Source organism: Lotus japonicus, chromosome 3 (genome assembly GCF_012489685.1).
Source record: "Lotus japonicus ecotype B-129 chromosome 3, LjGifu_v1.2".
Classification (NCBI taxonomy): Eukaryota; Viridiplantae; Streptophyta; class Magnoliopsida; order Fabales; family Fabaceae; genus Lotus; species Lotus japonicus.
The window spans coordinates 22004950-22032014 of NC_080043.1; the positions used below are offsets into that span (position 1 = coordinate 22004950).

General features: G+C 37.3%; 2 protein-coding genes across 2 annotated transcripts; both read left to right on the top strand.

Annotated features, from left to right (window-relative positions):
• The first annotated feature begins 5374 nt into the window (after positions 1-5374).
• On the top strand, positions 5375-12285 carry LOC130746205 (beta-galactosidase 8-like). The gene is made up of 19 exons (XM_057598756.1): positions 5375-6205; positions 6281-6376; positions 6561-6673; positions 6752-6818; positions 6903-6995; positions 7153-7296; positions 7444-7532; positions 7681-7786; positions 7894-7981; positions 8187-8305; positions 8661-8822; positions 8994-9193; positions 9283-9377; positions 10121-10230; positions 10409-10522; positions 10887-10988; positions 11136-11347; positions 11431-11767; positions 11849-12285. The coding sequence occupies exons 1-19, from the start codon at positions 6041-6043 to the stop codon at positions 11954-11956; spliced, it is 2520 nt and encodes an 839-aa protein (XP_057454739.1). The 5' UTR covers positions 5375-6040; the 3' UTR covers positions 11957-12285.
• A 2028-nt stretch (positions 12286-14313) lies between these two features.
• Positions 14314-19838, top strand: LOC130746208 (serine/threonine-protein kinase GRIK1-like). The gene is made up of 13 exons (XM_057598761.1): positions 14314-14634; positions 14854-15045; positions 15154-15543; positions 15735-15809; positions 15893-15937; positions 16251-16325; positions 16960-17047; positions 17190-17314; positions 17783-17878; positions 18742-18808; positions 18904-19019; positions 19132-19210; positions 19483-19838. Exons 3-13 carry the CDS (start codon positions 15223-15225, stop codon positions 19626-19628), a joined length of 1233 nt encoding a protein of 410 aa, XP_057454744.1. The 5' UTR covers positions 14314-14634; positions 14854-15045; positions 15154-15222; the 3' UTR covers positions 19629-19838.
• The last annotated feature ends 7227 nt before the right edge of the window (positions 19839-27065 follow it).

Sequence of the window (27065 nt, forward strand, 5' to 3'; positions counted from 1 at the left end):
AGAAGTTCAGAAGATCAGAGGATCTGAAGATCAGAGGATCTGAGGATCAGAGGATCTGAAGATCAGAGGATCTGAAGATCAGAGGATCAGAAGATCTGAGGATCAGAAGATCTGAAGACCAGAAGCTCTGAGGGACCAGAGGCTCTGAAGGTTCAGAAGCTCTGAAGGTCCAGAAGCAGAAGTTACGAAGGTCAGAGGATCCAAGCTTCCCTCTGACTCTGATCACCAAGCTTCACAAGTTCCAACACGAAGCATAACTCTGATCAGAAGTCAATGGTTAAAGGCAAATGTCTCTATCGAGAAGTACAAGAGCAGTGTACTATTCTGAAATGCCTACCTACCAAAGTTCAGCCACTGCAGGTTCTGGAAGTTCCAGAAATGCCCTCCAACGGTCATATTCTCTCAACAGAAATATCCTTTGCACCTTGGACTATAAAAGGCTGAAGAAAAGAAGAAAGCAAGAGCGAGAGAAAAAAAGAGCTGCAATACAAGAAAAGATTCAAGCCTCTACTTTCTTCATCTATTCTTATTTGGTTTACACTCAGCTTATTTAGAAGCAAACCTTTGTAAACACCAACCTCAAACAGTTGTTTGATTTTCCTTAAGGGACCGGGTAGGTCAGTATCCTTAAGAAGACTAAGAGAGTGAATCTTAGTGGTGATTCCTTTAGGAGATCAAGGTTGATCGGATCCTAGAGAAGACTAAGAGAGTGAATCTTAGTGATAGCTAAGTCAGTGTATTGTTAGTCACTTGTAGGTTTCAAGTGCAGTTGTAACAATTATCTGATTAGTGGATTGCCTTCATTCTAAGAAGGAAGAAATCACCTTAACGGGTGGACTGGATTAGCTTGAGGGATTTATCAAGTGAACCAGGATAAAATACTTGTGTGCTTTTCTCTTCTCTCTATCTTTATCCGCTGCACCATCTATCTTAGAGAAACCGAAAAGATTTACTTTAAATCTTAAGGGGAAAGTTTTTATATTGAAAACGCTATTCAACCCCCCCTTCTAGTCGTTTTTCACACCTTCAATTGGTATCAGAGCGCAAGTTCTGATTACCACACTTAACAGTGTTCAGTAGATCCGGGCCAGTGTGAAAAAACTCATGGATTCCACCACTACTACAAGCAAATATCAATGCAGTGCAAGACCACCTATCTTTGATGGTCAGAGATTTGATTTCTGGAAAGATAGAATCAAAAGCTTCTTTCTTGGCTTTGATCCTGATCTCTGGGATTTTGTTGTTGATGGCTACACCCCTCCTGTTGATGAACATGGTGTAAAGATCCCAAGGGTGAAGATGAGTGAAGATCAAAAGAAGGAATTCAGAGATCATCACAGATCAAGATCTATTCTGCAAAGTGCCATTTCATATGAAGAATATGAGAAAATTACTGATCGTGATTCCGCCAAGGGCATCTTTGAATCCTTGCAGATGTCTCATGAAGGAAACAAGAAAGTGAAAGAGACAAAGGCGTTGTCTCTAATCAAGCAGTATGAATCCTTCCAAATGGAACCTGACGAATCCATTGAGGATATGTTTTCCAGATTTCAGTTGCTCGTAGCTGGAATAAGACCCCTCAGCAACAGCTACACCACTGCGGATCATGTCATGAGGATCCTTAGAGGTCTTCCTGAAAGCTGGATGCCTTTGATAACTTCCTTGGAGCTAACTAGAGATGTTGAGCAGATGAGTTTGGAAGAACTCATAAGCATACTGAAGTGTCATGAATTAAAGCGTGCTGAACATCAAGATCACAAGAAGAAGTCTATTGCCTTGAAATCCAAATCTGAAAAGGCTAAGACTCTCCAAGCTGGAACAGAAGAATCCGAAGAAGCATCAGAAGATTCTGATGAAGATGAGCTGACTCTGATATCCAGAAAGTTCAACTGCATCTGGAAGCACAGGCAGAGCAAATACAAAGGTTCATCAAAGGACGAAAAGTCAAAGAAGCATTTCAAACCAAAGAAAAGTCTGATGGTGACTTTTGATGAATCAGAATCAGAGGATGTTGACTCTGATGGTAAAGTCCAAGGACTCGTGGCTATTGTCAAAGACAAAGGAACAGAGTCAAAGGAAGCTGTTGACTCTGACTCAGAATCAGAAGGAGATCCAGACTCTGACGATGAAAATGAGGTATTTGCTTCCTTCTCTACCTCTGAACTGAAACATGCTTTGTCTGAAATTATGGATAAATATAACTCTCTCTTGACTAAGCATAAAAGGTTGAAAAAGAATTTCTCTGCTGCCTCTGAAACTTCTGTTGAACATGAGAAAATTATTTCTGATTTGAAAAATGATAATCATGCTTTGATTAATTCTAACTCTGTGCTTAAGAATCAAATTGCTAAGTTAGAAGAAGTTATTGCCTGCGATGCCTCTGATAGTAAGCATGAATCTAAGTATGAAAAATCTTTTCAAAGATTCCTGGCTAAAAGCGTAGATAGAAGCTTAATGGCTTCAATGATCTATGGTGTAAGCAGAAATGGAATGCATGGCATTGGCTATTCTAAACCAATTAGAAATGAGCCCTCTGTGCCTAAAGCTAAATCTTTGTATGAATGCTTTGTTCCCTCTAGTACCATATTGCCTGACCCTGTACCTGCTGAAGCTGCTAAACCTCCTCTTATAAAAGGAACTTTCTCTATGTCAAAATATCATGCTAAAATTCCTTTATATTATCCTGTTGAAAGACCCAAAGTTGTCAGAACTTCTGGGCTAACTAACAAGAAAGGACCCAGAAAGTGGGTACCTAGGGATAAGATTATATATGTTGCAGATATCTTCATTAGGTCCATCGAAACTCCAACCGTGGAACCTGGACAGTGGATGCAAGCAACACATGACGGGAGAAAGGCATATGTCCCAAGATCCAAAACTTGAACCTGAAGGTGAAGTTGATCTTGGAGGCATCAGTAGAGCAAGATTTGGTCAAGGAATCATTGGTTTTTGATATGAACCCCTCTGTTGATATTCTGAACGCTATTCATGTTAGAATTAATGATAAGCTTGACTCTGACAAGTCAAAGCTAGCTGAAAAAGCTTGCAGAGATGAGCATGACCGTTTCAGAAAGAAACAAAGACTCAGAACTTGACGAACCAGAAGCAACAACATCAGAAGATGCTACTACAACTTCTGACTTGCGTCATCAGAAGAAGAGTAGGTTCCTAGCTTCTCATTCTGAAGTATCTGAAGATGAAATTTTGTCCAGAACGGAGATGTCACCAGAACCACACTTCTGCTCTCATCAGAAGATATGCTAATCAGAAGCCAAGTATCCCTTGGTATTACTTCTGAGGGGGAGTATTTCGTCTTTTACACTTACTATTTTTTTTCCACCTTCATTCTTTTTGCTTATGACAAAAAGGGGGAGAACTTATAGTATCTTGACAACTCAACTCCTACATCATTTAGCTCAGAATCTAGACTTTACTAACGTTGATATTAAGTATTAGATTCAGGGGGAGCTTAGCTCAGAATCAAGCACGAGACTTGGATTCAGAAGGAGCAAGATAAACTATACACATCAGGATAAGTTTTAACTCTGATACCTTATACTCTGAGTGTATTCAGTTTATTTGTTTAGAGTTGTTCATCAAAATACATGGTTTTGTCATCATCAAAAAGGGGGAGATTGTTAGATCAAGATTTGGTCATGTGGTACAACTCTATGTTTTGATGATAACAAGTATTTATTTGTGGATGAACAACTATGATACTCTAATGTTTGTCTTGAGTGTTTTGACAAACAGGTTCTGATTCTGACACCAGAAGATATATTCGTCAGAAGTTCAGAAGATCAGAGGATCTGAAGATCAGAGGATCTGAGGATCAGAGGATCTGAAGATCAGAGGATCTGAAGATCAGAGGATCAGAAGATCAGAGGATCAGAAGATCTGAGGATCAGAAGATCTGAAGACCAGAAGCTCTGAGGGACCAGAGGCTCTGAAGGTTCAGAAGCTCTGAAGGTCCAGAAGCAGAAGTTACGAAGGTCAGAGGATCCAAGCTTCCCTCTGACTCTGATCACCAAGCTTCACAAGTTCCAACACGAAGCATAACTCTGATCAGAAGTCAATGGTTAAAGGCAAATGTCTCTATCGAGAAGTACAAGAGCAGTGTACTATTCTGAAATGCCTACCTACCAAAGTTCAGCCACTGCAGGTTCTGGAAGTTCCAGAAATGCCCTCCAACGGTCATATTCTCTCAACAGAAATATCCTTTGCACCTTGGACTATAAAAGGCTGAAGAAAAGAAGAAAGCAAGAGCGAGAGAAAAAAAGAGCTGCAATACAAGAAAAGATTCAAGCCTCTACTTTCTTCATCTATTCTTATTTGGTTTACACTCAGCTTATTTAGAAGCAAACCTTTGTAAACACCAACCTCAAACAGTTGTTTGATTTTCCTTAAGGGACCGGGTAGGTCAGTATCCTTAAGAAGACTAAGAGAGTGAATCTTAGTGGTGATTCCTTTAGGAGATCAAGGTTGATCGGATCCTAGAGAAGACTAAGAGAGTGAATCTTAGTGATAGCTAAGTCAGTGTATTGTTAGTCACTTGTAGGTTTCAAGTGCAGTTGTAACAATTATCTGATTAGTGGATTGCCTTCATTCTAAGAAGGAAGAAATCACCTTAACGGGTGGACTGGATTAGCTTGAGGGATTTATCAAGTGAACCAGGATAAAATACTTGTGTGCTTTTCTCTTCTCTCTATCTTTATCCGCTGCACCATCTATCTTAGAGAAACCGAAAAGATTTACTTTAAATCTTAAGGGGAAAGTTTTTATATTGAAAACGCTATTCAACCCCCCCTTCTAGTCGTTTTTCACACCTTCAGTTGGTCCTCGAGGTTTCGGATCCTCGGGTCTGGTGGTGGTTTAGCCAAAGCCTTGAACAAAACCTCGCATGGCCGGCCTAGTGCAAACACATGCAACATTGTTGTCGAAGGTGCATATCTTGTCTTAAGCAAACTAAACGCCAAAATAAGCATTTTTCTCCTACTAGTATTTATTTATGAGCCTCGTGATTAAAAGATAAGGTGAACAATCAACACGATCACGTCACACCTCAAGATGTTAAGTGTTATAATTATAATATAAAAGTATTTAAGTATCATTTATCTAACAATTTAAGTCTTGGAGATAATTAGTTCATAACATAATATTAAAGTCACTCCTAGGAGCATGAATGAATGTTGAGAAGTTTTATATTAATAACTGACACGATATAGCTTCCTCATACCATTTAGCACATTTCGTGGCTAGCCGCTTCCGCAACACTATTGTAAGTGGTGTGGATACCTAATCTCAACCAAATTGAACAACAACAAAAAATCATTATCTCCTATTTATTTTGTGTGATTAAGGTCCAACAGCTACTGCTCTGCGTATGTGTTTGTGTGATACCCAACCCTTTAAGTATTATCTCTAACCTTGGTCCTAATAGCTGGCAATTCTGGGGTTCACATTATTGTATGAAGCCATTTTCTCCCATCAATAATTTCTTGCATGTACGCCATATCCCACTCTCACTTCCTCCCACCATTGATTCAGCATTTCAGCTGTTCCATTATCACCTACCACCACTGTTTGTAAATGCCATTCCACAACATAACACCATTAAAATAAACACACACTGACAAGAAACAGAGGAAGACGACGATGTCACCGACAACCTTTTCCTTTGTCAACACATTTTTTGACACTTGACACACACACCTCACACCTGGCTCTTCTTTTCTCCCTTCACAACACATAACATAATCTGAATATATCAACATACACATTTCACACGAAGCAATATCACTTGATTCCTTTCCTTCTCTCTATATCTAACTTCCACCACTTTTATTTCCTTCCATTATTACTATCATTGTTCTCTGTTCATGAAGCAACATCACTCACATTTCACACGCACGTGAACACACAGTCACTAGTAACAGATCAAGCAGAGCAAGGTTGTTGTTTTTTCTTGTTTGCCATTTTGGTTTAGAAAAAGGGTCTCCATTGCCTTCTGGGTTTTTCTCTGTTTTGGAATAAAGGAGCAATGAGAGCGACCCAGATTGTGTTGGTTCTGGTTTGCTTCCTCGGCATTTATGCTCCCATGTTGTTTTGTGCAAATGTGGAGTATGATCACAGAGCATTGGTCATTGATGGAAAACGCAGGGTCTTGATCTCTGGTTCTATTCACTACCCACGTAGTACTCCAGAGGTATGTGTGAGTGTGTGTGTTTGGGACTTTCTGCATTGTCTTTGATCTGAAACAGAATGGAATTGGTTGTTGCAGATGTGGCCAGACCTTATTCAGAAATCCAAAGATGGAGGACTTGATGTGATTGAGACCTATGTTTTCTGGAATTTACATGAACCAGTTCGAGGCCAGGTTTTGTTCTGTTTTCAACTTTTCATATTCTGATTTTCAGCATTGTATTGCATTGCATTTGTGAGCTGCTGATCAAATACTATATAGAGATCACATTTTTTGGTCTAGTTTTGAATGAAAATTGAAAGTCTTAGATTAACCTCAGAAGGACTATAATTGGTGATAACAAATGCAAATTTGGCAGTATGATTTTAAGGGGAGGAAGGATTTAGTGAAATTTGTGAAGGTTGTAGCTGAAGCGGGTCTATATGTGCATATTCGGATTGGTCCATACGTGTGTGCTGAATGGAACTATGGGTAAAATTTGGTCCTTTATGTGTTTTCTATATCTGGGGTGTTCATGTCTGATAGAGGGTTTTATTGACTTCTCAACAGTGGTTTCCCTCTTTGGCTGCACTTCATTCCGGGAATTAAGTTCAGAACTGACAATGAACCATTCAAGGTAACCCTCTTTCTTGGTGCTTCATGCTATTGTTGTCCTTGTAGAACCGGAGTTCACTCGACGTGAATGAAACTTTGTCCTCAGGCAGAAATGAAACGATTCACAGCTAAGATAGTGGATATAATCAAGCAAGAGAAACTATATGCATCACAGGGAGGACCTGTTATTTTATCTCAGGTTTTTTCTTCCCTTCAATTTATCAAATACATGGTCAATTCTTTAATTTTTAAAAGAAATGATTAACATCCAGATGTTGAGGTCTAATAGATGTAGTTTTTTCTATGTTTGTGAAAGCTTGTATTAATATGAGAATATGTGTGCTTTCTAATGCCAGATTGAAAATGAGTATGGAAATATTGATTCACATTATGGTTCTGCTGGCAAATCCTACATCAAGTGGGCAGCATCAATGGCTACATCTCTTGATACAGGAGTTCCCTGGGTCATGTGCCAGCAAGCAGATGCTCCTGATCCGATTGTTAGTTTTCTGATTTCTCCTTATAATCATAAAGTGTTTGTGGTTTATGTTTTACTAGATTGTCTGTCTTCCTGAAAAGGACAATCTTAGTGTTCTATCTACATTCAATTCATCATCTTAATTGATTGTTATTTTAACCATTCACAGATTAACACGTGCAATGGATTTTACTGTGATCAATTCACACCAAACTCTAACACAAAACCGAAAATGTGGACTGAGAATTGGAGTGGATGGTTAGAGTCCTTTTATATATAAATAATTTACTTATTTCAATGAAATATATCCCTCCAAGTGTAATTTGATCGATTATGTATCTCCTTTCTTGTTCTGCCTCTTTTTTTCCCATTTTGTTTCATTCTTTTGAATTCTTTGGAACGGTAGGTTTCTATCATTTGGTGGTGCTGTTCCTTACAGACCTGTGGAAGATCTTGCATTTGCTGTGGCACGCTTTTTCCAGCGCGGTGGAACGTTTCAAAATTACTACATGGTATTGCAACTTCACATGTGGTTTCAGTTCATTTTATAAGATACTTCAAGGGAAAAAAATCAGCCCTAACTAAATGAATTAAGCTGATACCTTGCTTGGTGAAACAGTACCATGGAGGGACTAACTTTGACCGAAGTACTGGTGGACCTTTCATTGCCACTAGTTATGATTATGACGCACCAATTGATGAGTATGGTGTGTGCTCTTTAAACGTTCATGTTGTATTTGTATTGTTCGTAAAAATGTAAAATTGTCAAGCTGAATGCAGTCTAGCTTCCATATGCATCTAAAAAGAGAACAGAAAGTACTGCATGTATAGTTTATTTCTAAATGCAGAAGAAAAATTATACTGGAGAATTTTGTTTTCTTCTGTTAAGTTATCTTTACTGCATTGCTGCAGGAATTATTAGACAGCCTAAATGGGGCCACCTGAAAGATGTGCACAAGGCCATAAAGCTCTGTGAAGAAGCGTTAATTGCCACCGACCCAACCATTACATCACTTGGTCCAAACCTAGAGGTATAAGCAGATTGTGTTGAAATATTTGGTCAAAAAAAGTATATTAATCCAAGTTTTAGGATTGTATTTCTGGATAAACCTATTCTGAGCATAAAACTCTCCTAGTTTATCAAATTTGTAAGTTTTTTCCCTGGAAATGCCCAGCATAGAGTGGAATTTCGCCATAATTACCAATTGGTACACTGGATCATTGTCGTTCATTTAACTGGTTATCTCCTCCTTCATAATGCTTTTTATTGATAATTGCAAATTTTTGCAGTTGATTCTTGTCTTTGTATCTGCATTACCACTTTTTACTTGGTTTATGAACAATCGGTCTCTCTGTAATGCATGTCTTATACTATTCAAACCCCAGGCTGCAGTTTACAAGACAGGATCTGTATGTTCTGCCTTTCTTGCCAATGTCGGCACCAAATCTGATGTAACGGTGAATTTCAGCGGCAATTCATATCACTTGCCTGCATGGTCTGTGAGCATCTTACCTGACTGCAAGAATGTAGTGCTTAATACAGCAAAGGTTAGCCTCTTCAACTTTCATTTTCAATTTTATTCAGGTTCACTAAACGATGGTTCCCTAGCATTAAATGTGATGTTAGTTGATTTTCCCCATCAAGATAGTCAAGATATTTTCCATGATTTTCTAGTCCTAGAAGCAAGTAGCGTTTAGTAAAAATATTTTGTATGGCAGATTAATTCTGCATCTGCGATTTCAAGCTTCACAACTGAATCTTCAAAAGATATTGGTTCTTCAGAAGCTTCCGGTTCAGGATGGAGTTGGATAAGTGAACCAGTGGGTATTTCAAAGACTGATTCAATCTCAAAAATTGGATTGCTGGAGCAAATAAATACGACTGCCGATAAAAGTGACTACTTGTGGTATTCATTAAGGTAGATAGGCCTCCAAGAAAGATATTTCCTGTGACCTATAATTCTCAGCTCCTTGATAACATTTTCTTGCTTTTTTTTTCTTCTGAAAGCATTGATCCTAAGGATGATGCTGGTGCTCAAACTGTTCTTCACATCGAATCACTTGGCCATGCCCTTCACACTTTCATCAATGGGCAGCTTGCAGGTAGATCAAAATTAATGCAATGAGAACAGATGACATGTCTGGATAATTTTGCATTTAGATTTGTTTTTACTAAGTATTCAGATTGCTTTCTATGTTCTATATATTTTGGATGACCCTTATTTATAATTTTCTTTAATGAAATTTGAGATTTATCCTTCATTGCTGGTCATAGAGAGTACCTTGGTATCATTTTAGGGCTTCATGCACATAAATAGTTTATCCCCCTCCCTCCTATCTTTACACATCTCTAAAGCTTTGGTGGGCAAACATTACAAGTTGTCAGAAGTGATCTATAAAAAAAGTTTTTTATGCTCTTCATCTTCCTACTAGGTCTGGCCATGGATTAGAAACCAGAAGACATAATTAAAGTTCATGGCTACAGAACAATACACATAACTTCAATTTTCACCAAATATATGGCATTCAAAAATGACATGGAACACGTCGCACTCGCCTGTTTTATCAGAAGAGGCCGAAATTGTGTTAACAAACGCTAGACTTATTAAATGTTTCTACTGAGGCTTAACATGATAATAATTATGAGCCTTTCTTGTCGTGCAATTTTTTTGGATCAATTAAAAAATATGAGAAAATAAAATCAAGGTTGTTTTGAAATCAAGTTAAGGATGTAAGATTAGTTTCTTATGGGTATTTGTTCCCAAAATGTTCAGAGTTCATTCTTTCAGTTAAGGTCTTAAGTTATTTGATAGTAACCATCTGCGATGTTATTGAAAACCTCACAGGGAGTCAAGCAGGCAATAGTGACAAAGCTAAGATCACTGTGGACATCCCCATCAAACTAGCGGCCGGAAAGAACACAATTGATCTCCTAAGTTTGACCGTGGGACTTCAGGTTCATATTTTCAGATTATAATCATATCATGTATATAAGAATTTACAAGAGAGGAAATAGTGATTTATATACTGCAATTATGCTTTGGCTCGTTAGTTTCAGTCCCATGTGATTTGGTTTGGGATCCAGTGTTTTCTCTTCCTACTACATCAGCTAATGTGATCCTTATATGCATCAGAACTATGGAGCTTTTTTTGAGACATCGGGAGCAGGGATCACTGGTCCAGTGATATTGAAAGGTTTGAAGAATGGCAAAACTCTTGATCTCTCCTCTAAGAAGTGGAATTATCAGGTCTGTCTTTTTGTTAAGGATTGAGAGAGGGTGTGTGTGTGTTAAGGTCACAATGAGCCTGCTAAATTTGCAAGATGATTCTTAATGTATTGCTTCTAAAATTGAACTCTTTGAAAGGTTTATGATTGAAGCTTTTGCTTAACTGGCTCTAACTACTAACAGTTCTACATGTCTTAACTCTTAATCCCTTGTGACGTGCCAAAGTGCTTGAAGTCTCTTTTCCCCTTTTATAGATTAGTTCAGTTTATATGCAAGAAAAAACCAAGTGCAATTATTTATTTTGAAAACATGATGCGATAGAACTGAAGCCAATTGAATGCCATTTGTACTTTTTGGTAATAGGCCCTTTATTTTCTTGATACAGGTTGGCCTCAAAGGTGAAGAATTAGGCCTTTCTGGTGGAAGTTCTGGACAGTGGAATTCACAATCTACCTTCCCTAAGAACCAACCATTGATTTGGTACAAGGTAATCTTACTTATCTGTAACCCTAAGAATTCGGAATAATACTTATCTCATGCTTACAGACACTTTATACTGCAATTATGGGAATGATACTATAGGAAAATTATTTTTTGCTACTATTACTAACTAATGTTGTACATTTTGCATTAGACGAACTTCGCCGCTCCATCCGGCAGTAATCCAGTTGCAATTGACTTCACGGGGATGGGAAAAGGCGAGGCTTGGGTGAACGGACAGAGCATTGGGCGGTACTGGCCAACATATGCCTCTCCAAATGCTGGTTGCACAGACTCGTGCAATTATAGAGGATCTTATAGTTCATCCAAATGTCGCAAGAATTGCGGAAAACCATCACAGACACTGTAAGTTGCACATTCTAAACAAGAAATAGTTAAAAAATGAAAATCATCTTGATCTAACTGAGACACTAAAATCAATCTTGCAGATACCATGTACCAAGATCTTGGTTGAAACCACATGGAAACACTCTTGTATTGTTTGAGGAAAGTGGGGGTGATCCAACTCAAATCTCTTTTGTCACAAAACAGATACAAAGTTTGTGTGCACATGTATCTGATTCTCATCCATCACCGGTAGACTTGTGGAACTCAGATACAGAATCAGGAACAAAAGTAGGGCCTGTAATGTTGCTCAAGTGCCCTCATCATAATCAGGTCATCTCTTCCATCAAGTTTGCGAGCTACGGAACACCGGCCGGGACCTGCGGAAACTTCTACCACGGACGCTGCAGCAGCAATAAGGCTCTGTCCATTGTGCAGAAGGTGTTATCTTGCTTCCTCTTCCCTTGTTACTCCGATTTTGATATGTTTCAGTTTGGTTTAGACTAAATTGATCTTTAACAGGCCTGCATTGGATCAAGTAGTTGTAGCGTTGGAGTATCCATTGACACATTTGGAGACCCTTGTACAGGGGTCACAAAGAGTTTAGCTGTTGAAGCTACTTGTGCATAGAGAGACATGTTACTTCAAAAGCACTAAAAGAGCACTCCATAGTTGTCATTAAGTCTTGGTTACGAAGATGCTTAGGGATGAGCCAAAGTAGAATTGTATTCTAGATGAATTTTTTTCAATTGAAAAAGTTAGTCTCACTTGAAATTAATGAATAAAAGTCTTAGGCTGATGCGACATACGTGATGAAGTTGCAAATAAGATTTTTTCTCAAACTTGCAAGACAAGTTGTTCTCATGTGTTAACTGTGTTTGGATATCTGTTGGTATTGATGTAAACAAATATTAATTCTCATTTAGAGACAAAAAAGTGATCGGAACTCTTTTCATGAATTGAGTTGAAAGTCCGTTCGCAATCACATAGTATCTAAATATTAGAAATTGGGAGGCCTATACTCAACCACAAAAGCTAGCTCAAGAGTTGAGGTTTGCACAACCCTTATAAACACTTGATTGACCTTATCTCTAGCCAATGTGGGACTTCTAACACACCCCCTCACGTCCAGGATTGAACAGACTGGAACGTGGGAACAACAACGGGTGGCCCAAATATGGGAGGTCTCCACACAACAAATGGATCTAGGATAGGCTCTGATACCATATTAGAAATTGGGAGGCCTATACTCAACCACAAAAGCTAGCTCAAGAGTTGAGGTTTGCACAACCCTTATAAACACTTGATTGGCCTTATCTCTAGCCAATGTGGGACTTCTAACACTAAACACGCACCAGAGAAAGTGGGACATTGAAAAGGTTGGAGTTTGGACTTTTGTAAGGGAAATTTTTACTGAATTGGAAGAGATGTTTGATGTATTATTTGAAATTTATCAAGTTTGATCAATATGAATCAACCAAACGCATGTCTAAGTTCAGGAGACTGAGATCTCAGTATGCGTCTGCCAAAAAAATTGTGAGCCTTTTGAGACAAGCTGAACCTTCCATTATTGAGGACTAAGCGCTAATTGTGGAATTTTAGAAGGGAAGAAAAACTTAAGCACATGTGACCAACTTAGGATTTACGAAAATGCACAATCATGGGAAACATTATGGTAGCGTAAGTCTGTATTTGTCTTGGATATGCTACAAAGCAGAAAGTATAATACAGCATGTCAGAAATTTGTACACAAAGGATGTGTCTTCTTTGTCTACTTGGTCAAATCTGAGAAGCTATAACTCTAATAAATTTAAAAATCTTGATTATGATATGTTCTCTCAAAACTCTGGGAATTTAGTGGCGAACACACAACTGGACTCCTAGTTATAGTGTTCGAGTGAAGATGTCTTGTCCCTTTTTGTTGAGTGACTTTATAAGCTTTAGGGCTGTCTCTCAGGCTCCTAGCTATTTTGGGGTTACATGGTGTAGTGCACTAGTTCATTAAAGGGCTAAATTATTGTCTTAATAGCCATAGAGGTTACGAACGACTATTTAAAATCAAGTATTTAATCATGAGTTATGTGCCTCGAAGTCCACTAACTAGGGTTGTTCTCTTGAGTGGGTTACCCTTGAGGAGCTTGGTAGACACATAGCTCTTCAAGCCCTTAACCCTTGAGGGAGCTCGATCAACACACTGCCCCTCAAGTCCTTAAATCTTGTGTTTATTGGGCTCTGAGGGTGATTCATTCTTTTAGGTCGGGCTACCGTTTTTTTGTTTCCTAAGGTATTTCCACAGTCGGCAGTCATGAGATTAATTATCCGAAGTTCTGAGATCACATTAGGTGGGTAGGTCTCTCCCAACAAATCATTATTCATACACACCGCACATGAATCGAACCATAGACTAGATGTTTAAAGAGCTTAACTATCTACCAGTTATGCTACACTTTATTAGTTGAATCGGGCAACCGTTGGGGGACTCTGTAGAAACATGATCAAAGCATAAATTTTACTAAATGATATGTTGTTTAAGGGTGTGAGAAAGATATATTCAAATATCCAAATTACACATGTTGGTAGTAGAGTCAAATAAATTTGTTCACATTGATTTGTAACAAACTTAACAAATACTTGAAACATCTGATGTATTATCAGATTAACTTGGATTTTTGTAACAACATTTTTTTAACAGAATTGCCCTAAGAACAAGAAACATCAATTTGGTTATCTTTGAGAAAAATGCATTTATAGTTTGATAATGAGGTAGTCCTTCTGTCTTGTGCTAGCAGAAGTTATATTTATGTATATTTATAGTTTGAAAACGAGTGATCCCAACGTGGCCAACCTGTTACCATTGCCAATTGAAATGTACAATTGTACTTTCCTTCTAAATTTGAGAATATATAGTCAAATATTTTATTTGCTAAAATGTCCTTCTAATATTCCCATTTTTCAAATTTTGCTCTATTTAAATTCACCCATTTTTCTTGTTCACAACCACCCTTCAAATTTTCCATCCTCTTTTCTCTGCTACCCTTCTTCTTCCCATTCCCAAATCCCAATTGATTTCTCCCACGTAGGGTTTCTCTGCATTCTTGTTCCTCCTTCCAACGATTTCTCCTCCTCGTTCACAATTTCAATTGCGATTTTGTTTTCGATTCGCTTCTGGGGGTAACTGCATCTTCATTCTCGATTGAAATTTGGAGTTAGGGTTTCGTTTTTCACTCCAATTGGTGCTTTAAGTTTCACGCTTTTGGAGCTGCAGATAAAGGGTCCTTCCATCTTGTCATTCTCCACCAAAAAATAAAGTAAATTGCTCAACTTTTTTTTCTCCGTATGATAGCTTCTGATGTTGATGTTTCTCTTTGATGGCTTCTGAAGATTATGGTTTTTATGATCAATTTTGTCTCTTTTTCAATTTTCCACAATATTCAATGTTAGTTAAATAATGGGTAGCTTGTCTTTTTATCTTTTGTATTTTTAATTTGGAAATTGAAAATTTTCCTTGTCCCTGTTCATGGAAAAAGGTCAACGAATTATTGGTGGTGAGTTGTGGGCTGAGCCTGCAACCGTTGTTAGAAACTGGAGCTATCGCGATGTTGGGAGTGAATCATAGTGGCTTGAGTTTCTCTAGCCATTTTCTCCACCTAGCTGAATGGCATCCATTAGAATAGCAATGTCAATCAGGGCTTGAAGCCCTTCCCTTCCTCTCATATCAGGTAATCATCTTCCCATTTAGGAGCTTGTACAATCTTATTTTGTGTTTAATCCTAACAATTCAGGTGATACATATTTGCTGAGATTTTTGCTGTGGAAACCATTTGCAGGGTCAGCGGAAAACTTAGTTATTAGGATAATTGATTTGGCCGTTTGAGGTGAATCAGATTGGTGCTGTGATGGAAGAGTATAGGAGTTTTTCATTTTCCAAAATGATGGGCTGCTTCAGTTGCTTCGGGTTCGACAAAAAACAAAGACGCCGACGGACTAGACGTGGCATCAACAGTTTTCTTCCCCATCCACTGATGGATGGAGAAACTGACGGTGATGAGGGCTCACACAGTGGTGATGTTACCAGTCACACCACCAGTGGAGATGAGAGTAGTGAGGCGCATAATATGCCCAATCGTTCTGAGGAAATTTTGAACTATAGAGCAGAAAATGGCATGGTCTGTAGGCGATATCCTGTTAAGGAGACCACCAAACTTGTTCGCTCCGAGGTAACTGTGGGAGTAAATTTTATATCCTGCATGTTGGTCTTGATGTTAAGTTGCTCAGATTTTAAGTTCAATGTGTCTAAACCTATCTGAATGGTTATTTCACTTATTTGTATTCAGGCAAAACTTCTTTATTGTATTGGATATATCTTTTCTGCCACAACCTTTTATTTAAATTTTGTCACCCTTTTCAGGATGAAGATGGGAACAGGATGGTAAATGAATATATTCGAGAGTACAAGATTGGCTCTGGTAGCTACGGCAAAGTGGTAAGTGTAGTGTTTGTGGAATTATGCTTTCCTGTTCTCAATTAACTTGCTTTGCTGAGCCCCTTCCCTTATATGCACTGCAGGTTCTTTATCGAAGCTCTATTGATGGAAAACATTATGCAATTAAGGTAAGTGCCCTTTTTGGTGTGAGCAGGCAGATAACTTGATGTAGGAGGGTTTTTTTTAACAGCTAAATAATATTAAAAAAAAAAAACTCAAAAGTTATTGTTCCTGAATCTGATAATAGGGGAGTGTGGCATACATGGATTGTTGGACTAGCTAATGTGACTGAGAAATTACCGACTCTATTTTAGTAGGAGACTAAAAAGTACATAAAAATAATTCAAAGGCTCACTGCAAAATGCATGTGTGCAATGTTATTATCAGGTCAGATAAGGGCACTGCTTGTCATTTATTGGGGTTAAATCTTTTGAACCACAGGCCTTTCATAAGTCTCACTTACTGAAGCTTCGAGTTGCACCATCTGAGACAGCCATGACTGATGTCCTACGTGAGGTATATTTCATTTTAGCATCATTTTTTGTGAACAATATGCTGTTATGGTAGGTTGCTCCATACCGTGATCAGGGTTATTGACTTATTCACGTTAATATCTTAGATCGTAATTCATGCTAGAAGTGTTATCAAGGGTGAATATATCAAATTTGGTCGGCGAACTGCTTATTACATAGTAACCATTTGATTATGTATCGAAAGAGTAGTATGAAAACATGGTATTTATGATTTTATTTGATCTATCAGGAGCCTGTTTTAGTGTCACCAACTTTTTTGTTTTCAGTTTTCACACAGAACTTTTAACATCTAGTGTTTCACATGGCAGTTTATATCCACTAGCAGTGTATGGAAACTATTACTTAATTTGCAGCTTCTTCATTTCAATTTCTGTTCTTATGGAATCTATATTTTTGCACAGTAACATGTTTATACTTCTGTTTTAGTGAATAAAATTCTTATTTTTCTTTTCGTAATTTTTTTAATTCTATGTTACATTTTTTTGCCAAAGATTTCACTTGTATTTTGTTTCTTGGTTTGTGCTTTCTATGATTTATTGTTCTCGTAACTAAATTATTTTAGATTTTCTTTACTTACATTGGTCCTATAGTTTAAAAGACATGTACTTTATTTTCAGGTGCTGATTATGAAAATGATAGAACATCCTAATATAGTCAATCTCATTGAGGTGATTGATGACCCAGAGTCAGATGACTTCTTAATGGGTACTCCTTACTAGTTTCTTCATGGTTTTGTTATTTAGTGATTGACGGCTTCTCCTGAATTTCTACATTTATATTTGAAACTGAAGTTTGAATAAGAATCTTTTTTAAGTTTTATTCTGAACTGCTATTTTTTATTGTACAGTACTAGAGTATGTGGAAGGCAAATGGATTTGTGAGGGAACAGGTCGTTCTTCTGCCTTAGGTGAAGAGTCTGCTAGGAAATATTTGCGTGATATAGTCCCGGGATTAATGTATCTTCATGCTCATGTATTATCTCTCAACTAATGTTGACTAAGTTCTCTCTCTCCCCTCCTCCCCCTCACACACGCACACTAACCACAGTCTTATTTATACCTTCCATCATATGCTTATAATTTTAATATTTCAAGTTATTTTAATTTTAATGTATTTATTTCACAATTTTATGAATTTTTATAGAAATAACAGAGCTAGACGCTGTTGCAATTTTATTAGCTAGATAACGTGTAGGTTGATGCACATTTTCCTTCAACCTCTTCAAATTAGTTGTTTGCCTTAATTTTATTTTTTCGTCTGAAGTTGTCTACACGTACAATTTTTGCATACCAATGGAAATACATGATATTAGATATACATACTTCAAAAACTTGTTAACCAACATATCTAGTTTTTATGCTTAGGCTCATTCATCTTATGCTTTGAAATAGCTTGACCATGTTACATTGGTAATTCTCTATTGGTTTGTTTGAATTGTAGAACATAGTTCATGGAGATATAAAACCTGATAATCTGTTGATCACCCGTCATGGCACAGTAAAGATAGGGGATTTCAGTGTCAGCCAAGCTTTTGAGGTAATGTAATTACTGGACTAATTGATGCTTGATAGATATGAAAGTTGATGACTTTACTCAGATTCTCTGATATTATTTTGCGAGACTTGAAATTTACAGCATGAGACCCACATTAACTTCTGTGTGAAATTGAAAGCTGATAAATGCACCTTTTGAATACTTTACTTGAAACTTAAAAATGATTAACGTGTCGATTACATACTGCCTGTTTGTTTAAGATACTCACACAAACTGCCATTGATAGGAAGATAAATTTTCCGTCTCATCTGTGTACATTTGGAGGCCAAATTTACATAGGTATTTATGTTTTTTCTGTTGGCATGGTTTGTATGTAAGACAAACAGGCCTAATATAGTTGATAACTTTGAAAGGGCGGCTCAAACCATTCTACCCAAAGGATCAGACAAGCTTTATATAGAACCCTCTTGTCTTGTTATTTTTTGCTTTGTTGTGCTAATATCGTGCTCTTCCAAAACATTAACATGAAATATTATCCATGTTACCCCTCCAAAGATCCATGGGCAGGGGAAATAAATTATTCTGGCAAGCCACCCTGACCAGCAAAATCTTGATTGTTCTCAGACCCCTCTCTTAAAAATAGATTCTGGCTCAGTAATTTCAACGCTTAATTTTCCTTCAATGCTAGATAGTTATAACAAAAGAATTTAACTAATCTGAGGGTAGGGATCTGGACCTAGGAAGTTGACTTATTAATCATAGATTATAGTTTGGCCTAACTAATGTTTTCTATGTAAAGCACATTCACACACTAATGTACAGTTCTTCCTGAGTTAGACGTTACATTGGTACTAATATATATCCTAGCAATAAATATGAAATCTATACTTTCTTCCATTTTGCAGGATGGTAATGATGAACTTCGCCGATCACCTGGCACTCCTGTTTTCACTGCACCAGAATGTTGTTTAGGTTAAATTTTTCTTTTCAAGCTTGAAAGACACTTTTTCTCTGTGGAATCTATGAAAGAGCATTTTTTCAGTGCAGTTTTGTTTGATATTATTTAGGCCTTACGTATAATGGCAAAGCTTCAGATACGTGGGCAGTGGGAGTTACTTTGTACTGTATGATATTGGGGGAATACCCGTTTCTCGGAGACACACTTCAAGATACATATGACAAAGTAAGAAGAAATACATTAACTTCTTACCCCCTTGTATGATTTCCTAGACTTCATGTTACATGTTCTCAGCTTACACTACATAAATCTGAGCATGGGTTTCTTCCTTATCCAGATAGTCAATAATCCTGCTATAATCCCTGATGACATTGACCCACAGTTAAAGAATTTAATGGAAGGATTGCTTTGCAAAGGTACTTGCCATTCATCTTTTCATGACATTTCTGTTAATTCCTATTAAAAGACTCATATCTCATCACTGTCAATTTACAATATTTGGCTATTCGTCTACCTACAAGCATCACTGTCAATTTACAATATTTGGCTATTCGTCTACCTACAAGCAAACTTCTTTAGCATCCTAATTTTATTTGGAGGGGGGGGGGGAGCTATAATCATCATCTTTTTTTTTTGGTCAAGGGCTATCATCATCTTATGTTTCTCAATTGAACTTTGTGTTCTGCAGACCCAAAACTAAGGATGACATTAGGCGATGTCGCGAACCACGCCTGGGTTATTGGAAATGATGGACCAATTGCTGAGTACTCATGTTGGTGCCAACGCCATAGCCTGGAGAGTTATGGATCTGATGAGAGCAATGTGCTTGTTTGATACATACTGACTAAATTATTTTAAGTTGGACATCTTTATGTGTAGAACAGTGAAATGGCCCATTCAAAATTTTCCCCTTTTGACCCCACGGAGGTATGTTATGGTTATTGAGGAAGTCTTGAAGGAGTCTTTGGAATTTAAGAAAATACGCCTCATCTTGCCAACGATTAATAGCCAAGTCATGTTTAATGTGCTTTTATATTTTTCTCACCTAAATTTGTTATGCTATATACTTGCACCCCTTCCTTCTATGGTAAAATGAGGGAGAGGGAAATTTAAAGCTTAATTTTTCACTCTCCACTAATGTTTCATTCATCTCACATTTCCACCTTCAGCTAGAGTGAGAGAGTGATAGATAACCATAGTTAGCTATTAGTTAGCTAGTGGATGTAGTTTTAGTTTGTTAGAGGGTGAGAGAGGACACGTTTTAATTAAGATATAGTTAGTGAAAAATATCATTTTTGGGGATCATTTGTAAAATGGGAATTAGGAAGAGGTGTTGAGGCTCTACAATAGCTCTGCAACCATTGTAGTTTCTATTCCTGAATAATATCAGTTTTCTTCTTCTTAGTTGGTACCTATCAATTGATATAAGAACCTTGAGAGAACCATACCATAAAAACTAGCCTTGGAGATAATAACTAGTTGGAGAGCCCAGAATCTAATACTTTCAATGTGGGATCCCTACCTTACAAGTTACAATTGGATCCTTACATCCCCAATCATGCTCTACAGCCCGAGCATTCACAGGCTGGCTATACATTAGCCCTTTGACTAGTCTTGGGCATACACGGCAATGTCGACATTACCATCTCGTCGCACGTTTACAATTGAGAGACATGGTGGAAGGCTATTATACCAAATTACAAATACCCACCAAGAAGAGGGAAATTGTTATTCAAGAGTAGAAACTACAATGGTTGCGGAGTATTTTGAGGGACTCAGCTCAACACCTCTTCCTAATTTCTAATTACAGATGATCCTCAATTATATTTTTCACTAACTATCACATATTTATAACATTTCCTCTCACCCTCTAACTAACTAAAACCACTTGCTAACTTCGATTATCACCAGAGAAATATAATGAGTGACGTAATAGGAAAAAAATATTATAGGGGGTAAGCAAAGGTGGGTGAGTGTATAAAAATTGTCTCTCTCTAATATGCTATACCTCAAAAGGGGGATGTGAGCGTGAGACAATTATTTTCCATATTTGTGTTGTGAAGTTACATTTCGTGTTTAGGTGCTCTCTTGTATACAGTTTTTCACGCTTAAAATGAGTTGCTCAAGCATGTTATGATTTATGTTCAATGTATTTATATATTACTCGTTTGGTACGTCGTATTAGGCATGATTGTATAAGCTTATCAATACATTATGGGTTTATCCATTGTTTGGTGATGACATTGTATTGTATAAGCTTATCCATCAAAGTCCTCTTATACGTTAAAATGACGTATTATTTAATCCATCATGTGAGTGATGGATAAAACATGATAATATTGTAACGTATAAGTCACCATCACCACCACCCTCCATTGCTACCAACTTACACCAACATTGGCACCACCACCGCCACTGGTGTTGTCGCCACCACCTGATCGCCGCCGCCGCCACCACCACCGCCTTACCGTCACCACTGGTGTTGCCGCCACCACCAACATAATCGCCGCCACCAGAACCCTATCGCCACCACCACAACCCTATCGCCACCACCACCATAATCGCCGCCATCACTCTATTGCCACCACCGACACCACAACCACCACCCTATCGCCACCACCACCACCATTGCCTCCTCCCTCCACCGTCGCCGACACCGCCTTACCACCACCACCACCACCACCACCACCACCTTATCATCGCCAACACCACAACCACCATCGCTGTCACCACCGCCACCATCGGTGTTGCCGCCACCACCACCACCACCACTGACACCGCAACCACCACCATATCGCCACCACCACCATAATCGTCGTCACCACTCTATTGCCACCACCGACACCATAACCACCACCCTATCGCCGCCACCACCACCATTGCCTCCACCCTCCACCGTAGTCGCCACCGCCTTACCACCACCACCCTATCATCGCCACCACCACAACCACCATTGCTGCCACCACCACCACCAACCTATCTCCACTGTCACCACCACCACCACCGCCACCAACCTACCACCATTGCCACCACCACCACCAACCTACCACCACTTCCATCACCACCGCCACCATCGTTATAATCACCTCCAAATTTGATTTTTATTATATATCATTATTCAATACTTCATTAAACATAAAATTGCATTAATTTAAACGATATGGTAAATTATACAGAGTATGGTCAAACGCTGGATAGTATAAGAAAGTTATTAGGGCTTATACTATCAGGCCTAATACTATCAGTTCTTATACTATCAGGCCTTATACTATACGTCGCATCAAACGGCCCTGAGTCTTATGTTATGATTCGTGTTCAATGAATTTACATCACTTGGTGTGTTATGTTAACCAAAACATTTCGTGATCCAACAGTTAACATAAGCTTTGATTATCAAATTAATAAAGCGGCTAAGGTCCTTATCATACAGTGTTGTATTCTTGCCTAACCTATGCGGACCCGATGTCTTTATCATGCCAACTGTATTCTTATTCTTTTTCCTTAATGCAGATAATAACGTGTCTCAAAACGCAGGTGTAGAATATATAAAATTATTCTATTCTACACAAACTGAAGTTTTCTTATATTCTATACTCCATTCTGTGATTGTCATTGATACAAATATTCTGTTAAACTAAACGATGTAATTGCCTACCTTTTCCCCGAGCTTTATAAGTATATTTGGTTTCATATTTATTAGTGTTAAAGTTTTATTTTATCTGAATTAATTTTTGGGTATTTTAATGTTTTTTAATTCATACTCCAAAATTAATTATGTTTTCAAGCTAAAAGTGTTTATTTTTATGTTGACTTTTCAATATTTTTCTATATAAAATATTTTTTCATAAATATTCAAACATAAATAACTTAATCTTTAACTTTCAAAAAAAAAAACTTAATCTTTAACTCAATTTTACTACTATAATTTTGTCGAAAATTATTTTCAGTCTTAAATATATTTTTATCATTGTATTATTTGAATTATTGGTTTTAGTCTTTCATCCCCCTTTTATTTGTTATTTGACTTAATCTCCTGTGCTTTTGAAATATAATATTTCAGTTCATGTGAGAACCAATGGTTGGATTCTTTCACGGTTTGCTTTATTTTTTTTATCTCATTTCCACCCTATCTTATTTTCTACGTTTTGCGTCTTTTCCTATTAAGTCCGAAAAAAAGGCAAACATGGTGCTATAAAACACCCGCTATGTACAACAACCAACAAGCACCCGCTGTGTGCGAGGTTTTGGAAGGGCCGGACTCACTTTGGGATTTAATGCAGGGAATCTTGCAAGAGGTTGATTTCAATGTTAGAAATATAATATATAATATACAATCATTCATGTATTATTTACTCAATAATTTAAGATTTAGAGATAACTGGTTCATGACATGGTATAAGAGCTTCTACGGACGATCAATTGATCTAGAATTCGATTTTTGTTGCCCTTATTATTCTAATGAAAAATTGAATTTTCAGCATAACGTATGTAGGCATGTGCATTGTTATGCTTCAAGCCTAAGTGAGTTATTGCGTGAGGGGACATGTTAATAATACAAAAATATATAAATCTATATGTCTTATACCTAACAACTTAAGCTTTTAGGATATTTGGTTCGTAACACATGATCAAATACGTGACAACAAAATCATATGACATTAATTTTACCGTTGCCCCTGGCCTCGCTTCCAAAATATTTTCATGACATGCAATGAAAAAAACTACTAGTATTTAGATTTTTTTAATACATTTCAGTCTTCTAAATAGCTTTTTCTTGCGTGTTGGTTGTTCTCTAAGAGTAAACTATAACCTTTTCAAAAATATATGAACTTAAGGAAAAAAAATGTTTAAAATCAAATAATTTTCAGTAGTACATTGAAAAGAAAGATATCTTAAGCCTTTATTTGTAGTTAATTCAAATAATGTTGATTCAAACCTTCATTTCATTTGCTCAGTCAGCTTCTTACCGCTTATTGTGCTGACTGGAATGAGAGATTAGTCTCATGACTATCGATTGTGAAATACATTAAATAATCTGGAATAAAAAAATGCTTACGGTCCATACAGTTCAAGATCTAATCACTTCCATTAAACTTTAATTAAATGCATATGCACATGAAACAAGCTTTTCTATTTAAAAACTTGAGTCAGGTAAAGCAGAACACAATTGTACTTAATGCACATTGCCCAGATTACACTTAAGTTCCAACTCAAAAAGCTATTTGCAACTTACACAAACAGAATCTCACACCAAAAAAAGCTATTGCAACTAATATTATAATGGTGGAAAAAAAATTCTTGTTGTCGTATACGCGTCGTACTCTGCATTGAAAAAATCTTGTTAACCACGGAACGCGACAAAAGTAGAGGCATTTTTCTGGCGGTGTTATCGTCATCATGCTGCTAAAGCATATATATATATATATATATATATATATATATATATATATGTGTGTATAGTTTTTTATATTTGTGATTGATTTTCCCATTTGACTTAAAAATTCAATCTGTTGATCAAGTATAACTAACAAGTTCAATTCTCCACGTCTCTCTTACAAACGTGCGTTTTGGGTACAAGGAAAAGGTTCTTTCGGCTAAATATTACAAGCTGCTTTTTCTTCTCTCCCTATTTGGAGTTTCACACGGCAACAACACTGTCAACAATGTACATAAATTGCTGTTATTGTTAGACTTTACTCTCTAGAAAAGTAGTCTTGATATATAATCCTGGTTTACTGCGACATACTACTTCTGACCTACGTGTTTTAAGGGTCCGTTTGGTGCGACGTATAGTATAAGGCCTGATAGTATAATGCCTGATAGTATTAGGCCTGATAGTATAAGCCCTGATAACTTTCTTATACTATCCAGCGTTTGGACATACACTGTATAATTTACCATATCGTTTAAATTAATGCAATTTTATGTTTAATGAAGTATTGAATAATGATATAAAATAAAAATCAAATATTGAGGTGATTATAACGGTGGTGGCGGTGGTGATGAAAGTAGTGGTAGGTTGGTGGTGGTGGTGGCAATGGTGGTAGGTTGGTATTGGTGGCGGTGGTGGTGACAGTGGAGATAGGTTGGTGGTGGTGGTGGCAGCGATGGTGGTTGTGGTGGTGGTGATGATAGGGTGGTGGTGGTGGTGGTAAGGCGGTGGCGGCTACAGTGGAGGGTGGAGGCAATGGTGGTGGTGGTGGTGGTGGTGGTGGCGATAGGGTGGTGGTTGTGGTGTCGGTGGTCGCGGCGATTATGGTGGTGGTGGCGATAGGGTTGTGGTGGCGGCGATTATGGTGGTGGTGGCGGTAGGGCGGCGGTGGTGGTGGTGGTGGCAACACCAGTGGTGACGGTAGGGCGGTGGTGGCGGCGGCGGCGGTGTTCGGATGGTGGTGGTGGTGGTGGTGGTGGTGGTGCCAATGGTGGTGTAAGTTGGCAGCAATAGAGGGTGGTGGTGATGGTGACTTATACGTCACAACCTTATCATGCCTTATCCATCACTCACATGATGGATTAAATAATACGTCATTTTAACGTATAAGGGGATTTTGATGGATAAACTTATACAATACAATGTCATCACCAAACAATGGATAAACTCATAATGTATTGTATAAGCTTATACTATCATGCCTAATACGGCGTGCCTAACGAGCCCTAAGAGATAAATCAATTTTATGGCAGTGTAGACAAGATTTGTAAACCACCATCAGAAAACTTCAATAAAAAGAAAATGTTTAGCGGGTTTTAAAATTCCCGCAAATTAAATACAATTCTCTCGCGAAATATAACTCAGTTGGTAGAGCTCCGCTCTTGTAATCGGATCATTGCGAGTACGCCAAACTGCTAGAAAACTGTTTTTTTATTTTTTTAGATACTTTGTAAATTGTACTGGTAAAAAAACGCTGCAATTTGCGTGTACTGATTGATCCTCATGTACAAAAATCATTATTGCTAAAAAAAAATGTTTAACTTGTATAAATAAATCTTTATCTTTAGTGGTTCTTTTCTTGATTTTAGATATAAAAAAAGTGTAAGGAATAAAAGAAGTGATAGGAACAACTTATATGCTGATGTTGCAAAAGGGTGAGAGTATAGCGGCAAAAAAAAAAGGAATCACCTCAATTAGTGACAGACTGAGGGGTATGTGTCAGTCATAAAATAATGATCCAAAATTTAATAACATTAAAACAAATACTTTTTTATAATGATCTAAATAATATTTTTTCTATGTACCAAAAAAAAATATTTTTTCTTGGATTTATAAATCTATTAGTAACTATTTTTAATTTTTTTGGTAGACTAATTTTAGTTTAATGATAAAGTTGATAAGTTTTAATATTTTTTTTAAAAGTGTTAAATATATTTTTAGTTATGTAAAATATAGTAAAATTGGTTTTAGTTCCTACAAATTTTATGCATAAATTTTGTGCCTCTCCAATATAAAAATATTGATATTCAGTCATTATCATCGACACATCTATGTTAAATGATGATGTCACTAACAAAAATTCAAGTCAGTAATGTCAAGCGTACTTGCAAGCTAATTTAGATTTGGGTGTTCTTTGCATGGAGGTTTCATTACTAGTGAGTAGTTACATATAGATCTGGGTTAGTTTTCTTATAAATCGTGCTTATCATGTACATATTCTCTCTTATTTTCATATTGTACATCACTCATCATATATTTCTATCGTGAAAACTTAGGTTCGTCCACCTTTATCTTTTTGTTCTAGTCCCTATTTAAATTAAATTATCTTTTTCTAGAAATGCAGTGGTTCATGAGCAAGTGAGGCGATCCCTACAAATAAGTTTGAATTGGACAATGAGCGAAGTAGCACAAAAATCAATTCTATTTGATTTACTGAAAAATGGTATCAAAATTTCATCGCGACAATAGCACATTCATATCCTAATCTGTAGATTGCTATATCTAAATTAAGCATCCGAAATGGATCCACCTCCTTAATAGGGAAAACCCTTTCCAAAGATCAGATCGATCCACCGGATAAGAAACTCAATTCTACATTGTTGTTGAGTCGTCGAACAAATAATGATAGTGATTCTATGCTTTCGGGTTAGGCATTGGACATTTTTTCTCTCTTTTAGTCCTATCTCATACCAGGTGTGTGTATTTGGGTGGTGAACCAAACTTTTTCCTTTTTGTTTAGTTGTGTTTTTCTGTTATTTGATTTCTCATTATAAAAAAATAATGTGAAGATTAAAATTGATGATTTTAAAAATAATTTACCCACCCCACTTCTGTGTTTG

Bases quoted from the DNA above. Each gene is read 5' to 3' on its own strand.
- LOC130746205 (XM_057598756.1), top strand. From the start codon at position 6,041: ATGAGAGCGACCCAGATTGTGTTGGTTCTGGTTTGCTTCCTCGGCATT. The intron at 6,996-7,152 runs GTTTTTTCTTCC...TTCTAATGCCAG, and splicing joins GACCTGTTATTTTATCTCAG to ATTGAAAATGAGTATGGAAA. The intron at 7,297-7,443 runs GTTAGTTTTCTG...AACCATTCACAG, and splicing joins CAGATGCTCCTGATCCGATT to ATTAACACGTGCAATGGATT.
- LOC130746208 (XM_057598761.1), top strand. From the start codon at position 15,223: ATGGAAGAGTATAGGAGTTTTTCATTTTCCAAAATGATGGGCTGCTTC. The intron at 17,879-18,741 runs GTAATGTAATTA...TCCATTTTGCAG, and splicing joins GTGTCAGCCAAGCTTTTGAG to GATGGTAATGATGAACTTCG. The intron at 18,809-18,903 runs GTTAAATTTTTC...GATATTATTTAG, and splicing joins TGCACCAGAATGTTGTTTAG to GCCTTACGTATAATGGCAAA.